The following is a 17,490-nucleotide window of genomic DNA, read 5'->3' as shown; positions in this document are numbered from 1 at the left end:
CCCAGCTTGCCCTGACATGTATTGACTGTCAGGGCATGCTGGGAGTTGTAGTGGGAAAACAACTGGAGGCACCCTGCCGCACATCCCGCTCCCCCGAACTCTGCCACGCACACTCGCTTCATCCGTCCATCTGTCACGTAACCCCCCTCCCCGCGCGCTCGCTCACAAAAGAATAAAGTGGAGGGTGAAATGTTACCTTACACTGGGAGCCAGGAGCCGGGGCCGGCGTGTGAGGCCAGGGAGCCTGCGCGCATTCTCATAGTTCATAGCGCTCACTGGCGCCTGTCTGATTGACAGACAGGGAGAGAGCGCAGCCTGACTGAATTCAGACCGATGCCCGGCCGGGATCGGTCCGAATTCATCAGTGATGTCACAGCAGGCTGCAGCCGGCCACTAGGAGGGAGACTCCTAGTGGCCGGATTTCAATATTAAAATAAAGTATTTTAATTACAAAAAAATAATTAAAGTATATTAGAAATATGTTGTAGTAAATCAGTACTACAACATATAAAAAAAAAAGTTCATGACAGTCCCCATTTAAACTGTTGTGACATCACAATTGGGTTTCCCGTAGCTAAGCTATTGTAACATTACAGGCAATTTCTTTATGCATGGTGGTGTGACATCACAAGTGGCTTTTCCTCAGGTACGCTATTGTGACTTCACATTGTTTCTGGTATTCTGCTTGACATCAAGTTAGTTTCCCTCAGGAATGCTATTTCCTTTGGAGAACTATTCTGATACCACACCATAATAGATTCCCTAAAATAAATTATTGTGACATCACACGTGTTTACCCTATGGTAGCCCATTGTGACATAATAATTCTGTTTTACTCATGTAAGTCATTGCAACATCACAAATTGGATTTTCAGATTAGTCATAAAAACCTGAGCTATCAAAAACTTGTCCCACTAACACTTTTCTGACATCACAAGTGCGTTTTTCTCAGAGATATGTATGTAACATTACAAGTGAGTTGTGCTCAGGTAGGGTATCCATCACAAATGGATCTCCCTCAAGTAAGCTGCTGTGCTTTTTTTTTTTTTTTTTTTACTTTTTTTTCCTATATTTTAAATAATAACATTATTTGTATAATTGTAATATATATTGGTTAAAAATGTTTTTTTTTTGGGGTGAAAAAATGCTGTCCCGGCAGCTACTGCCCGTGTGTCTCTGTGTGGAGACCAAATAATGGAAATGTGGACAGGACAAGCTGGGCTCTGTGTAGGCTCCTGACTTGCTCAGTGCACAGAGCCCTGTTTGTCCTCAGTGTACAGAGCCCTGCTTGTCCTCACTGCACAGAGCCCTGCTTGTCCTTAGTGTACAGAGCCCTGCTTGTTCTAAGTGTACAGAGCCCTGCTTGTCCTCAGTGTACAGAGCCCTGCTTGTCCTCAGTGTGCAGAGCCTTGCTTATCCTTAGTGTACAGAGCCCTGCTTATCCCGTGTGTCTCTGTGAGGAGACCAAATAATGGAAATGTGGACAGGACAAGCTGGGCTCTGTGTAGGCTCCTGACTTGCTCAGTGCACAGAGCCCAGCTTGTCCTCAGTGTACAGAGCCCTGCTTGTCCCGGTGTACAGAGCCCTGCTTGTCCTCAGTGTACAGAGCCCTGCTTGTCCTCAGTGTACAGAGCCCTGCTTATCCTCAGTGCACAGAGCCCTGCTTGTCCTCAGTGTACAGAGCTCTGCTTGTCCTCAGTGTACAGAGCCCTGCTTTTCCTCAGTGTACAGAGCCCTGCTTGTCCTCAGTGTACAGAGCCCTGCTTGTCCTCAGTGCACAGAGCCCTGCTTGACCTCTGTGTACAGAGCCCAGCTTGTCCTCAGTGTACAAAGCCCTGCTTGTCCTCAGTGCACAGAGCCCTGCTTGACCTCAGTGTACAGAGCCCTGCTTGACCTCATTGTACAGAGCCCTGCTTGTCCTCAGCCTACAGAGCCCTGCTTGTCATCAGTGAACAAAGCCCTGCTTGTCCTCAGAGCACAGAGCCCTGTTTGTCCTCAGTGCAGAGCCCTGCTCGTCCTCAGTGTACAGAGCCCTGCTTGTCCTCAGTGTACAGAGCCCTGCTTGTCCTCACTGCACAGAGCCCTGCTTGTCCTTAGTGTACAGAGCCCTGCTTGTCCTAAGTGTACAGATCCCTGCTTGTCCTCAGTGTAAAGAGCCCTGCTTATCCTCAGTGCACAGAGCCCTGCTTGTCCTCAGTTTACAGAGAGCTGCTTGTCCTCAGTGTACAGAGCCCTGCTTGTCCTCAGTGTACAGAGACCTGCTTGTCCTCAGTGTACAGAGCCCTGCTTGTCCTCAGTGCACAGAGCCCTGCTTGCCCTCAGTGTACAGAGCCCTGCTTGTCCTCACTGCACAGAGCCCTGCTTGACCTCAGTGTACAGAGCCCTGCTTGTCCTCAGCCTACAGAGCCCTACTTGTCATCAGTGAACAAAGCCCTGCTTGTCCTCAGTGCACAGAGCCCTGCTTGTCCTCAGTGCAGAGCCCTGCTTGTCCTCAGTGTACAGAGCCCTGCTTGTAATCAGTGTACAGAGCCCTGCTTGTCCTCAGTGTACAGAGCCCTGCTTGTCCTCAGTGTAAAGAGCCCTGCTTGTCCTTACTACACAGAGCCCTGCTTGTCCTTAGTGTACAGAGCCCTGCTTGTCCTAAGTGTACAGAGCCCTGCTTGTCCTCAGTGTACAGAGCCCTGCTTATCCTCAGTGCACAGAGCCCTGCTTGTCCTCAGTGTATAGAGCTCTGCTAGTCCTCAGGTTACAGAGCCCTGCTTGTCCTCAGTGTACAGAGCCCTGCTTTTCCTCAGTGTACAGAGCCCTGCTTGTCCTCAGTGTACAGAGCCCTGCTTGTCATCAGTGTACAGAGCCCTGCTTGTCCTCAGTGTACAGAGCCCAGCTTGTCCTCAGTGTACAGAGCCCTGCTTGTTCTAAGTGTCCTGCTTGCCCTAAGTGCACAGAGCTCTGCTTGTCCTTAGTGTACAGATCCCTGCTTGTCTCAGTGTACAGAGCCCTGCTTGTCCTCAGTGCACAGAGCCCTGCTTGTCCTCAGGGAACAGAGCCCTGCTTGTCCTAAGTGCACAGAGTCCTGCTTGTTCTCAGTGCACAGAGCCCTGCTTGTCCTCAGTGCACAGAGCCCTGCTTGTCCTCAGTGCACAGAGCCCTGCTTGTCCTAAGTGCACAGAGTCCTGCTTGTTCTCAGTGTACAGAGCCCTGCTTTTCCTCAGTGCGCAGAGCCCTGCTTGTCCACCAACACTTCCGTATTTGGTCTCTGCACAGAGACACAGTGGGTTTGCCTCAGACACATTATTGTGACTTTACAAATAGGTTTTAATTCTGGTATGCTACTGTGACATAATAAGTGGGTTTCCAGAACGTAAGCAACAGTGGCATTACAAGTGGCTTTCTCTCTTTGGCTGCTGTGACATCAAAAGTACATTTTCTTCAGGTAAACTTTTGTGATATAACAATGCACGTTTATGCACTACAATGCACAAACAATTTGATACATATAAAAAGAACATACCTGTATATTTATGAGCTGCTCATTGAACTCATCCTTATTTCTCCACAAAAGAAAGATGTCTACAGTGGCATCAATCTGCAGCCTGGTTGTTGGCATTGCTGACTGGGAAAAATGTGCTAAAAATAGATCTATTGTATAATGATATTGATAGGAAGTATTTGGTTCAAAAGATGGAACTTCTGAGAAACCTATATTAAAAAACAAAAAAAAAATGTGTACAGTGTGACAATATTCATATTAGCTACATGCTTTTATCAAAAAAAGATAAAATTATTTTCCGACTGGACATGACAGTGAGAATGCCACTGCACAATAATCACCATTATATTACATCCTGCTTTTGAACTTTCTATTAGCCCCTTAAAGGGGTATTCCAATATTTTTTTTATTTATTTGACTATGCTACAGGGGCTGTAAAGTTAGTGTAGTGCATAATATAATGTCTGTACCTGTGTATGACGGTTTTCTCACAATTCTTATGTGATTTTCACCCCAATATTTATTTTTAACATACAAAATGACTGTTGTCTCAGAATTTGTTCCCAGGTTGCAATGCGGCCGAGACCTGACTCATAAGTCAGCTGATGACAGGGAGCATGTCTGCTTCAATGGGTGGAGTGATCACTTGGACGGAGAGAGATCAATCTGCAACTAATGGCTGAGCTTTAGGCACCCTGATTGAAAACCTTTTGAATGGATGCATCTCATTTATGTTTCAATGGGTGGGGTGGCTGATGTATGGGAGGGAGGAAAATGGAATTATGGATTTGTAGGCAAAAAAAAAAAACTCAAACAGGAAATACCAGTTCACAAAAGCTAGCCACAGTATTATGGTAATCTCACAACATAGCCATTTACCCCTAAGACAAGCGCAGATCCTTCCTAAGCATGTCCATTGCTGTCTGCCAGGTACATACTAAAATCACCTTATGGTGGCTAACCACTTTAAGGACTGGCCCGGTTTTCATTTTGCACTTTTATTTTACCATCTAAACTCCCTTCCTTTTTCCATTATCAATGCTCAAAAACAAAAAAAAAGTATTTGTGAGGTAAACTAAAAAAATAAATAAATACATTTTGTAAATTAAGGGGTGAGGCTTCTTTTTTTACTGTTGTGGTCAAACTGACATGTTATCTTCAGCACAATTAAAACAATACCCAATTTGTATAGTTTTCTTATATTTTACTACTATTTTGGTATTGATCAGCCTTTTTGATCACTTTTTATTCCATTTTAACTGGGATGAGATTTTATAAAAACATTCCGGCGTTTGTTTGCTTTAGGTAATTGACAGTTCCTGATACGCACAGAGGTGTCAGCAGAGAGCACTGTGGTCAGACAGAAAAGAACAACTCAACTTCCTGTGAAGCATACAGCAGCTGATAAGTACCATAAGGATTAATATTTTTAAATAGAAGTAATTTACAAATCTGTTTAACTTAGTGGTACCAGTTGATTATACAAAATTTGTTTTCTACCGACGTACCCCTTTAAACTGTCAGAATAGTCTGTCAAAATTTGTGGGCTCTGCCAACAATATTTTATGTCTTTGCCCCCCTTCACAGATGATGACAAGGCAAAAATAAAACATTATATAATACCACAGGTACCTCAGATCTTGGACACACAGTAGAACCTGTCATCAATAGAAAACCCCATTGCTCAGGTGAAGTTCAAGCCTGCCGGTAAGCACAATGCTCCGGGGGTATGATAATCTTCATTCAATTAGTCTAAAGTCTCTAACAAATTGTGCACTACATCCACATCTTACCCCTAGATACCACATTATAATATGTGCAGTGCCCTTTGAAATTAGAGGCTCTCCATAAAAATTATATCTCCAACCACTGGAACCTTCACCAATCTTGAGAACATTGGTCAGTTGTCCTCTAAGTGAATTGAGCAGCATGAATTCTCTGCCCCTCCACAGCATGAATAGATAGCCCCTCCACATTAGGTAGGCAGCAGAAGTCCCACACCTTAGGTATGCAGCAGATTTCCCCCATAGTAGGAAGCAGAATCCCCCATAGTAGGCAACATTAGGTAGGCAGCAGATTGCCTCCATAGCATGCAGCAATTTCCCCCATAGAAGTTGTCAGTTTCCCCATACTAGGCAGCAGTTTTCCCCACAGTAGGCTGCAGTTCCCTCACAGGCAGCTGTTCCCCCATAGTAGGCAGCGGTTTTTCCCATTGTAGGCAGCAGTTTTCCCCAGAGTAGGCAGCAGTTTTTACTATGGTACGCAGCAGTCCCCCCATAGTAGGCAGCAGTTTCCCACATAGTAGGCAGCAGATCCCCCATAGTAGGCAGAAGTTCCCCCATAGTAGGCAGCGGTTTTTCCCATTGTAGGCAGCAGTTTTCCCCAGAGTAGGCAGCAGTTTTTACTATGGTACGCAGCAGTCCCCCCATAGTAGGCAGCAGTTTCCCACATAGTAGGCAGCAGATCCCCCATAGTAGGCAGAAGTTCCCCCCATAGTAGGCAGCAGTTCCACCATAATAGGCAACGATTTCCTACATAGTGGCCGCAGTTCCTCATAGTAGCAGAAGTTCCGCCATAGTAGGCAGCAGTTCCCCCCATAGTAGGCAGCAGCAGTTTTCCCTATTGTAGGCAGCAGCAGTTCCCCCATAATAGGCATCAGCAGTTCCCCAATAGTAGGCAGCAACAGTTCCCCCATAGTAGGCAGCAGTCCCCCCATAGTAGGCAGTAGCAGTTTCCCTATAGTAGGCAGCAGTTTCGCCACATAGTGGCAGTAATCCCACCATAGTAGCAGCAGTTTTCCCATAGTGGTAGCAGTTCCCCCCATAGAGGGCAGCAGCATTTTCACCCATAGTAGCCATCCCTCTGGCATTCTTACCTTCTGCAGGTTTTCTTCACGGTTGGCACCTGCAGCTGTTGTCTTCTGTCCTCTTCCTCTGTCAGTGCCTGCAGCTTAGCGCTGTTCTTTCCTCTTCCTTTGCGCTCTGATGATCTCACTCGTGTGCCAGAGCGCAGAGGAAGGGTTTGGTCTCTTGTGTTTACTGGCTAAATGAAGCCACAGGCACAAGAGTGATTGACAGGGTGAGGATCCAATTGTCACGATCCCGGCTGGTAGGAGGTGGATCCTCTGTGCCAGAGAGGGATTGGCGTGGACCGTGCTAGTGGACCGGTTCTAAGTCACTACTGGTGTTCACCAGAGCCCGCCGCAAAGCGGGATGGTCTTGCTGCGGCGGTAGTGACCAGGTCGTATCCACTAGCAATGGCTCAACCTCTCTGACTGCTGAAGATAGGCGCGGTACAAGGGAGTAGACAAAGCAAGGTCGGACGTAGCAGAAGGTCGGGGCAGGCAGCAAGAATCGTAGTCAATAAGGCAAGCAGGAGGTCAAGTACACGGTATGGATAATCACAGTAACGCTTTCACTAGGCTCAAAGGCAACAAGATCCGGCAAGGGAGTGCATGGGAGGAGATCAGATATAGTCTGGGAGCAGGTGGGAGCCAATTAAGCTAATTGGGCCAGGCACCAATCATTGGTGCACTGGCCCTTTAAGTCTCAGGGAGCTGGCGCGCGCGCGCCCTAGAGAGCGGAGCCGCGCGCGCCAGCACATGACAGCAGGGGACGGGAACGGGTAAGTGACCTGGGATGCGATTCGCGAGCGGGCGCGTCCCGCTGTGCGAATCGCATCCCCGACGGCCATGACAGTGCAGCGCTCCCGGTCAGCGGGACCGACCGGGGCGCTGCGGAGAGAGAGACGCCGTAAGCGCTCCGGGGAGGAGCGGGGACCCGGAGCGCTAGGCGTAACAGTACCCCCCCCCTTAGGTCTCCCCTTCTCTTTGTCCGGTAACTGCCTCCCTTGGGATGAGGACACCGGGAAAGAAAGGAGGGTTTCCTCAACGGCAGGCAGTACAGCAGGAGTGGGAATGGGGAGGGAGGGCAGAGGGCGAGACCTGGCACGGAGCAGTGTGACACCAGGACGGGGGCCATGGAGAGGCACCGAGGCTTGCCTGACTGGACTGGGAGGGGGGGAGAGGCACTTCTTATGGCAGGACGGCAGACCGGTTACAGGGGGAACCACAGGGTCACGGCAGGGAGTACTGGGAACCGGTTTAAGGCAGTCCTTGAAACAAGAGGAACCCCAGCTCTTGATCTCCCCTGTGGACCAATCCAGGGTTGGGGAATGGTGTTGAAACCAGGGTAGTCCAAGGAGAATTTCGGAAGTGCAATTGGAGAGGACCAAAAACTCAATTTTTTCGTGATGAGGTCCGATGCACATTAGGAGGGGCTCCGTGCGGTAACGCACGGTGCAATCCAACCTGACTCCGTTGACCGCGGAAATGTAGAGCGGCTTGACGAGACGGGTCACCGGGATGCGGAATTTATTCACCAAGGACTCACGAATAAAATTCCCAGAGGCACCAGAGTCCAGGCAGGCCACGGCTGAGAGGGAGAAGTTGGCTGAAGGGGAAATCCGCACGGGCACCGTGAGACGTGGAGAAGCCGGCTTAGAATCAAGAGACGCCACACCCACGAGAGCTGGGTGCGAGCGTGCGTTTCCCAGACGTGGAGGGCGGATAGGGCAATCCACCAAGTAATGTTCGGTACTGGCACAGTACAGACAAAGATTCTCTTCCCTACGGCGATTCCTCTCCTCCCGGGTCAGGCGAGACCGATCCACTTGCATGGCCTCCTCGGCGGGAGGCCTAGGCGTAGATTGCAACGGAGACTGTGGGAGAGGTGCCCAGAGATCTAAGTCTTTTTCCTGGCGGAGCTCTTGATGTCTCTCAGAAAAACGCATGTCAATGCGAGTGGCTAGATGAATGAGTTCGTGCAGGTTAGCAGGAGTTTCTCGTGCAGCCAGAACATCTTTAATGTTTCTGGATAGGCCTTTTTTAAAGGTCGCGCAGAGGGCCTCATTATTCCAGGATAGTTCAGAAGCAAGAGTACGGAATTGTATGGCGTACTCGCCAACGGAAGAATTACCCTGGACCAGGTTCAGCAGGGCAGTCTCAGCAGAAGAGGCTCGGGCAGGTTCCTCAAAGACACTTCGAATTTCCGAGAAGAAGGAGTGTACAGAGGCAGTGACGGGGTCATCGCGGTCCCAGAGCGGTGTGGCCCATGACAGGGCTTTTCCAGACAGAAGGCTGACTACGAAAGCCACCTTAGACCTTTCAGTAGGAAACTGGTCCGATATCATCTCCAAGTGCAGGGAACATTGCGAAAGAAAGCCACGGCAAAACTTAGAGTCCCCATCAAATTTGTCCGGCAGGGACAAGCGGAGGCTAGGAGTGGCCACTCGCTGCGGAAGAGGTGCAGGAGCTGGCGGAGGAGATGGTTGCTGCTGCTGAAGCTGAGACTGAAATTGCTGTAGCTGTGACTGAAGCTGCTGTAGCTGCGACTGGAGTTGCTGTGTCATGGTGGTCAAGTACGACAGCTGGTGATCTTGTTGGGCAATCTGTCGGGCTTGCTGGGCGACCAGAGTGGGGAGGTCGGCGACAACTGGCAGAGGAACTTCAGCGGAATCCATGGCCGGATCTACTGTCACGATCCCGGCTGGTAGGAGGTGGATCCTCTGTGCCAGAGAGGGATTGGCGTGGACCGTGCTAGTGGACCGGTTCTAAGTCACTACTGGTGTTCACCAGAGCCCGCCGCAAAGCGGGATGGTCTTGCTGCGGCGGTAGTGACCAGGTCGTATCCACTAGCAACGGCTCAACCTCTCTGACTGCTGAAGATAGGCGCGGTACAAGGGAGTAGACAAAGCAAGGTCGGACGTAGCAGAAGGTCGGGGCAGGCAGCAAGAATCGTAGTCAATAAGGCAAGCAGGAGGTCAAGTACACGGTATGGATAATCACAGTAACGCTTTCACTAGGCTCAAAGGCAACAAGATCCGGCAAGGGAGTGCATGGGAGGAGATCAGATATAGTCTGGGAGCAGGTGGGAGCCAATTAAGCTAATTGGGCCAGGCACCAATCATTGGTGCACTGGCCCTTTAAGTCTCAGGGAGCTGGCGCGCGCGCGCCCTAGAGAGCGGAGCCGCGCGCGCCAGCACATGATAGCAGGGGACGGGAACGGGTAAGTGACCTGGGATGCGATTCGCGAGCGGGCGCGTCCCGCTGTGCGAATCGCATCCCCGACGGCCATGACAGTGCAGCGCTCCCGGTCAGCGGGACCGACCGGGGCGCTGCGGAGAGAGAGACGCCGTAAGCGCTCCGGGGAGGAGCGGGGACCCGGAGCGCTAGGCGTAACACCAATGGCTCTTCACCTAGCCAAACTTCCCACTGAGCAATGCATTTAACTGTAGGTGCCTCATTAGGAGGCATTTACAGTTAAAAACAGGACATGTTGGGGCCATTTCGGGATGGCACAGCATCACCCCAAAAGCGGGAATGTCCCGCCGAATCTGGGATGGTTGGGAGGTATTGTAAGCTGAATTTTTTACACTTCATAAAGGTTCCATACAGAGGCACATTGTGGGAGAATTTTTAAGATCTGTGCTGGGGAAAAGCTGACCAGTTTCCCATTACAACCAATCAGATCACTTCTTTTATTTTTCGGAGGCCTTTTCAAAAATGAAAGAAGCCATCTGATTGGTTGCTATGGGCAACTTTTCAACTTTTACTCTGCACACGTTTTGATGAACCTGCCCCATTGTGTGCATATACTATGATACACAGTTATAATATTAAAACCACAAGCCCAATATGATGCAGCCAGAATAGCATCAAATCTTCAGGGCATGGATTGCAAAAGACCTCTAAAAGTGATCTGTGGTAACTGTCACCAAGATGTAAGCAGCAGATTCTTAATGCCTTGTAACTTGAAGTTGGGCCTCCATGGATTGTGCTTGTTTTTCCAACACATCTTACAGTAATGCTATCAGATTGAGATGTGGGGAATTTGAAGAACAGGTCAATACCATTAACTCTTTTATGTCATGTTCCTCAAACCTTTTTTTTTTTTTTTTGCAGTGTGGCAGGGGGCATTGTTATATAGAAGAGAAATGGTACCATATTTGCCAAAATATTTAGGTAGATGGCGCTTGTACAAAAAAAAGAAAACATCCACAACAATACTGTCAGGACACAAGGTTGCCCAGCAGAATGTTGCTCTGGACATTACACTGCATCAACTGGCTTGCCTCCTTCCCGAAGGGCATCCTGGTGCCATCTCTCCCTAAAGTAAGTAACAAACATGCTCTTGATCATTCAAATAACGTAAAGGAAAACAGACTGTTCCCTTTTTGCCTACTATAGCCCACCTCTAGCACTCCACGGGGTCCATAAAGAAAATATTGCCATGTGCAGAAATACAGAACAACGTAAATGATCCAAAATTTTTATGTAAAAGCAACATGTAGTATGACTGCTACTACAAAAATCGTGAACATGTTTTCAACAAACACATATTAAAACATATTTTGCTGCTGATCTAGCACGGCTCTGAGCTGCACCGTGATTCTCAACTAAGGAACCTTAAGGGGGGGTCACCAAAACATTGTACCAGTGTACATTGTCTACTGAGCTGCTAAATATAATTTGCAGATTGAAGTGGCCTACAGTACAACATTGGTATCTTTAAAAATGACTTGAAGTCATAACAAGACTTTATGTGTTATATTTAAAAACAGTGTCCCCAGCTTACCCAGTGTAAGGCAGAAGCAGCAGACTATGAGGAAGGGGAGCCGGCTCTCAGGATTCCCAGCCATCCTGTCCAATGGGCTTCCTCACACCAGAGAGGATGAGTGATGAAGATCGCTGTTCACACACGTTAATGTTATGTCATCTCGAAGCAGGATCTAGTGGTTCTGCCCCAGAGAGAAGATGTGTGCATATACAGCCCTTATTAATCATTTATAGACTTGGGAAACTTAGTGACTAGTGTATCCAGATGAGTGACCTCCTCTCTGAGCCTGTTCTGTAGTCCCCCTCCTCCTCCTCCATTCATCAGCTGGGGGAGGAAGAGGCAGAGAAAACTACAACTTCCTTTCACTTCAGTCTTAAATTTCCATTGCTTCTCCTTGCTCCCTGCTGCTTTCCAGTTATATGAAGTGCTTAGATGTTAAATCCGCTGGATTCTTTCACAGCTCTCCTTATATACACTCTGTACCTTCCCAGTGCATACGTATTTTTTCTACGGAGTTAACATTTGTCCAAACAAAATGTTAATGTGAATATTTAGCTTTATTTAGCCCTTGATGACACAGCGAATTACCATTTCTGTGTTCTCGTGTTTTCTTCCTTCTAACATCCATTACAATTTACAGAGCCATATGAGGACTTGTTTTATGCAGGACCAATTGTACTTTGTAATAATACAATAACCTTTTTTTCCCAATACAGTGCTGCTATGATCTTTAGTTTTCATCTGTGCCATTTTTTGTGTTCATGGGACTTTCTACTTTTTCATAACTTTTTATCCATTTTTTTTTTTTATTCAACTGTTTAGTCTTTTCTTTTAAATGTTATTTTAATAGTTCAGGAATTTCCATATGCAGTGATACCAAATATGTTTATGGGATTTTTGTTTACATTTTTTATAAATTTTTCGTATTTGATTAATGTTTCTGCGGATGCTGAAATTGGAATTCATGCAGCAGAGGCATCTACTGCGGAAATTCTGCTGTGTGCAGAGAATTTCCGAGAGGAATACTCCCACAGAATTCTGCTCGGAAAATCTGCTTGGAAATGTAGCCGTGTGAACTTACCCTAAGGCAGACAATCAGCAGCAAGGATGGGAAAGCAGGAGTATTGCAATAGGCGGAGGGGTCTGATGAGAGCTCTGAACCAACTACAACGTTAAAGGGATACTCTGGTGGAAAGCAAATGTCTTCAAATCAACTAATGCCAGAAAGTTAACCCCTTAAGGATGCAGCTAATTTTCACCTTAAGGATGCAGCCCTTTTATGTAATTCTGTCCACCGTCTTTTTAAGCATTAATAACTCTAAGATGCTTTTACCGATTATTCTGATTCTGAGATTGGTTTTTCGTGACATATTCTACTTTATTTTGGTGGTAAATTTTCGTAGTTACTTGAATCCTTTCTTGGTGAAAAATCCCCAAGTTTCATGAAAATTTTGAAAATTTTGTATTTTTCTAACTTTGAAGCTCTCTGCTTGTAAGGAAAATGGATATTAAAAATAAATGTTATATTGATTCACAAATAGAATATGTCTACTTTATGTTGGCATCATAAAATGGACATATTTGTACTTTTTGAAAAAAATTAGAGGGCTTCAAAGTATAGCAGCAAGTTTTAAAATTTTCGTGAACATTGCTAAATCTGAAGGGAAGATGTTACAGAACTACAACTCCCAGCATGCCTGGGCAGTCTAGGCATGCTGAGAGTTGTAGTTTGGCAACATCTGAAGGGCCACTGTTTGGGCACCACTGTAACTGTGGTCTTCAAACTGTGACCCTCCAGATGTTGCCAAACTACAACTCCCAGCATGCCCAGATAGCCTTTGGCTGTCTGGGCATGCTGGGAGTTGCAGATTGGAAACCACTAGAAGGGCAGCAGTAAAGATCGGAATGAACCGTTAGTCCGGCAGTAGTCATCTACTATCACCATTGAAACACCTAATTTGCTATCTTTTGCCGGACTATCGGTCCATTCCGGACCAACATTTATGAACCATCTTAGAATTTATTAGGTAGTTGCTTTATTATATAATCTGTCATTAGGGCCCAATGACAGTCTACAACTATTGATGCTCTGATCGTTTTAACTATTTTTTTTATGTTATTTCTGCTTTTTATTAAAAATTTGCATTTTCTCAAAAACCATCTGTCTCATTTTATATTCATTGTGCACCCAGTAGGGTGATATTCTTGAGGTGTGGTTAAATTTGTATACTAGATTTGCATCTATTTAAAAATCTTAATCCTTCCAATACATATCACCTGTTGTATACTTCAGAGAAAGTTGTGTAGTTATTTCCAGTCTCACCACAGTGCTCTCTGCTGCCACCTTTGTCCATGTCAGGAACTGTCCAGAGCAGGAGCAAATCCCCATGACAAATCTCTCCTGCTCTTAAGTATAGCTTAAAGGGGTATTCCAAGATTTTTTTTTTTTTTATTGACTATGCTACAGGGGCTGTAAAGTTAGTGTAGTTCATAATATACTGTTTGTACCTGTGTGATGGTGGTGATCTTTGCCACAATGTTTATTTTTACCAGCAAACAAGATTACTGTTGTCGCAGGTTTTCTCAGGTTGCAGTGCAGCTCAAGACATTACATCACTAGTCAGGTAATCAAAGGGAGCTTGTCCTGGAGGTGAAGGAGATCATTCTGCAGTGAATTTTAGTGTTGCAACAGCTTGAGGAAACCTGGTTAGAAAACACTGGTCAATTGTTCACAGCAAAGCATGGAAGGCAGCATACCTGTGCTTCAATGGGTGTGGTGGCTGATGTTTGGGAGGGAGAAAAAGGACCTCACATTTACAAACAAGGTATTATGGGATTGTAGTTTGACAGAGGGGTTTTCAACAGGAAATAGCCATTTCACAAAAAGAGCCGCAGCATTATGGTGGACTCAATTCATAGCCATTTAGCCCCAAGCTTCCTAATCATGTCCATTACTATCTAGCAGGTAAATACTAAAATCCCTTTATGGTGGATAACCCCTTTAATAACAATGCATTTTGGAATTCCCCTTTATCAGATTATTAGGTCATGATGTATAAAGACAAACACACTGTTTAAATCCCCAAACTCCTGACGAAACAGCAGGAAATCACCTTTAGCAGAGATTCAAGGCTTTCAGTCATAATCCCTTCCTTTTTTAAGCTTGGCTCAAGGGATGACTTTCAATAAACTCTGACCCAGAATCAGGTTGTCTATGGATGATATCCAACAAATGTACAATGTGGTTCGGTAAAGAGACAGAGGTCTTCCTGACATGCTCCAGACCAGAGGCGTGTAGCTCAACCCCCGGAAGCGGGAGGGCCACTGTTACGCCGAGCGCTCCGGGTCCCCGCTCCTCCCCGGAGCACTCGCAACATCCTCGCAATTGCAGCGCCCCGGTCAGACCTGCTGACCGGGTGCGCTGCGATACCTCTCCCAGCCGGGATGCTATTCGCGATGCGGCAGGCACCCGCTCGCGATGCGCATCCCGGCTCCCGTACCTGACTCGCTCTCCGTCGGTCTTGTCCCGGCGCGCGCGGCCCCGCTCCCTAGGGCGCGCGCGCGCCGGGTCTCTGCGATTTAAAGGGCCAGTGTGCCGCTGATTGGCGCCTGGTTCTAATTAGTGAATTCACCTGTGCACTTCCCTATATAACCTCACTTCCCCTTCCCTTCCTTGCCGGATCTTGTTGCCATTGTGCCAGTGAAAGCGTTTCCCTGTGTGTTCCTAGCCTGTGTTCCAGACCTCCTGCCGTTGCCCCTGACTACGATCCTTGCTGCCTGCCCCGACCTTCTGCTACGTCCGACCTTGCTCTTGTCTACTCCCTTGTACCGCGCCTTTCTTCAGCAGTCAGAGAGGTTGAGCCGTTGCTGGTGGATACGACCTGGTTGCTACCGTCGCTGCAAGACCATCCCGCTTTGCGGCGGGCTCTGGTGAATACCAGTAGCAACTTAGAACCGGTCCACCAGCACGGTCCACGCCAATCCCTCTCTGGCACAGAGGATCCACCACCTGCCAGCCGAATCGTGACAGTAGATCCGGCCATGGATCCCGCTGAAGTTCCACTGCCAGTTGTCGCCGACCTCACCACGGTGGTCGCCCAGCAGTCGCAACAGATAGCGCAACAAGGCCACCAGCTGTCTCAACTGACCGTGATGCTACAGCAGCTACTACCACAGCTTCAGCAATCATCTCCTCCGCCAGCTCCTGCACCTCCTCCGCAGCGAGTGGCCGCTTCCGGCCTACGACTATCCTTGCCGGATAAATTTGATGGGGACTCTAAGTTTTGCCGTGGCTTTCTTTCACAATGTTCCCTGCACTTGGAGATGATGTCGGACCAGTTTCCTACTGAAAGGTCTAAGGTGGCTTTCGTAGTCAGCCTTCTGTCTGGGAAAGCTCTGTCATGGGCCACACCGCTCTGGGACCGCAATGACCCCGTCACTGCCTCTGTACACTCCTTCTTCACGGAGATTCGAAGTGTCTTTGAGGAACCTGCCCGAGCCTCTTCTGCTGAGACTGCCCTGCTGAACTTGGTCCAGGGTAATTCTTCCGTTGGCGAGTACGCCATCCAATTCCGTACTCTTGCCTCCGAATTATCCTGGAATAATGAGGCCCTCTGCGCGACCTTTAAAAAAGGCCTATCCAGCAACATTAAAGATGTTCTGGCCGCACGAGAAATTCCTGCTAACCTGCATGAACTTATTCATCTGGCCACCCGCATTGACATGCGTTTTTCCGAAAGGCGTCAGGAGCTCCGTCAGGATATGGACTTTGTTCGCTCAAGGTGTTTTTTCTCCCCGGCTCCTCTCTCCTCTGGTCCTCTGCAATCCGTTCCTGTGCCTCCCGCCGTGGAGGCTATGCAAGTTGACCGGTCTCGCTTGACACCTCAAGAGAGGACACGACGCCGCATGGAGAATCTGTGCCTGTACTGTGCTGGTACCGAACACTTCCTGAAGGATTGTCCTATCCGTCCTCCCCGCCTGGAAAGACGTACGCTGACTCCGCACAAGGCTGAGGCAGTTCTTGATGTCAACTCTGCTTCTCCACGCCTTACTGTGCCTGTGCGAATATCTTCCTCTACCTTCTCCTTCTCTGCTATGGCCTTCTTGGATTCCGGATCTGCAGGAAATTTTATTTTGGCCTCTCTCATCAACAGGTTCAACATCCCAGTGACCAGTCTCGCCAGACCCCTCTACATCAATTCTGTTAACAATGAAAGATTGGACTGTACCGTGCGTTACCGCACGGAACCTCTCCTAATGTGCATCGGACCTCATCACGAAAAAATTGAGTTTTTGGTCCTCTCCAACTGCACTTCCGAAATTCTTCTTGGATTACCGTGGCTTCAACGCCATTCCCCAACCCTTGATTGGTCCACAGGAGAGATCAAGAGCTGGGGTACCTCTTGTTTCAAGGACTGTCTTAAACCGGTTCCCTGTACTCCCTGCCGTGACCATGTGGTTCCCCCTGTAACCGGTCTTCCTAAGGCTTATATGGACTATGCTGACGTGTTTTGCAAAAAACAAGCTGAGACTTTACCTCCTCACAGGCCTTATGACTGTCCTGTTGACCTCCTCCCGGGTACTACTCCACCCCGGGGCAGAATTTATCCTCTGTCTGCTCCAGAGACTCTTGCTATGTCTGAATACATCCAGGAAAATTTAAAAAAGGGGTTTATCCGCAAATCCTCCTCTCCTGCCGGAGCTGGATTTTTCTTTGTGTCCAAAAAAGATGGCTCCCTACGTCCTTGCATTGATTACCGCGGACTTAATAAAATCACGGTAAAGAACCGCTACCCCCTACCTCTTATCTCAGAACTCTTTGATCGCCTTCAAGGTGCCCACATCTTTACCAAACTGGACTTAAGAGGTGCTTATAATCTCATCCGCATCAGGGAGGGGGACGAATGGAAGACTGCATTTAACACCAGAGATGGACACTTTGAGTATCTGGTCATGCCCTTTGGCCTGTGCAACGCCCCTGCTGTCTTCCAAGACTTTGTTAATGAAATTTTTCGTGATCTCTTATATTCCTGTGTTGTGGTTTATCTGGACGATATTCAGATTTTTTCTGCCAACTTAGAAGAACACCGCCAACATGTCCGCATGGTTCTTCAGAGACTTCGAGACAATCAACTTTATGCCAAAATGGAGAAATGTCTGTTTGAATGTCAATCTCTTCCTTTCCTAGGATACTTGGTCTCTGGCCAGGGATTACAAATGGACCCAGACAAACTCTCTGCCGTCTTAGATTGGCCACGCCCCTCCGGACTCCGTGCTATCCAACGTTTTTTGGGGTTCGCCAATTATTACAGACAATTTATTCCACACTTTTCCACTATTGTGGCTCCTATCGTGGCTTTAACCAAGAAAAATGCCAATCCCAAG

General features: G+C 47.7%; 1 protein-coding gene and 1 long non-coding RNA gene across 2 annotated transcripts in view; one reads left to right on the top strand and one right to left on the bottom strand.

The window, feature by feature from the left end:
* The window catches only part of LOC130282480 (microsomal triglyceride transfer protein large subunit-like), a 170,503-nt gene extending 159,101 nt beyond the window's left edge, over positions 1-11,402 (bottom strand). Inside the window, exons 1-2 of the mRNA XM_056530743.1 lie at positions 11,125-11,402; positions 3,512-3,699 (exon numbers count right to left, since the gene is read on the bottom strand). Coding sequence (XP_056386718.1) covers positions 3,512-3,699; positions 11,125-11,188 — 252 coding nt within the window. The 5' untranslated portion in view covers positions 11,189-11,402. The remainder of the gene's footprint in view (positions 1-3,511; positions 3,700-11,124) is intronic.
* The window catches only part of LOC130282484 (uncharacterized), a 65,876-nt gene that overhangs the window by 37,951 nt on the left and 10,435 nt on the right, over positions 1-17,490 (top strand). Inside the window, exons 2-3 of the long non-coding RNA XR_008846411.1 lie at positions 4,796-5,197; positions 10,452-10,661. This is a non-coding gene — a long non-coding RNA (uncharacterized LOC130282484). The remainder of the gene's footprint in view (positions 1-4,795; positions 5,198-10,451; positions 10,662-17,490) is intronic.

The sequence above is a fragment of the Hyla sarda genome, chromosome 7 (genome assembly GCF_029499605.1).
Source record: "Hyla sarda isolate aHylSar1 chromosome 7, aHylSar1.hap1, whole genome shotgun sequence".
Taxonomy (NCBI): domain Eukaryota; kingdom Metazoa; phylum Chordata; class Amphibia; order Anura; family Hylidae; genus Hyla; species Hyla sarda.
The sequence above is the reverse complement of the archived record's forward strand: the minus strand, read 5'-3'. Positions and strand labels throughout refer to the sequence as shown.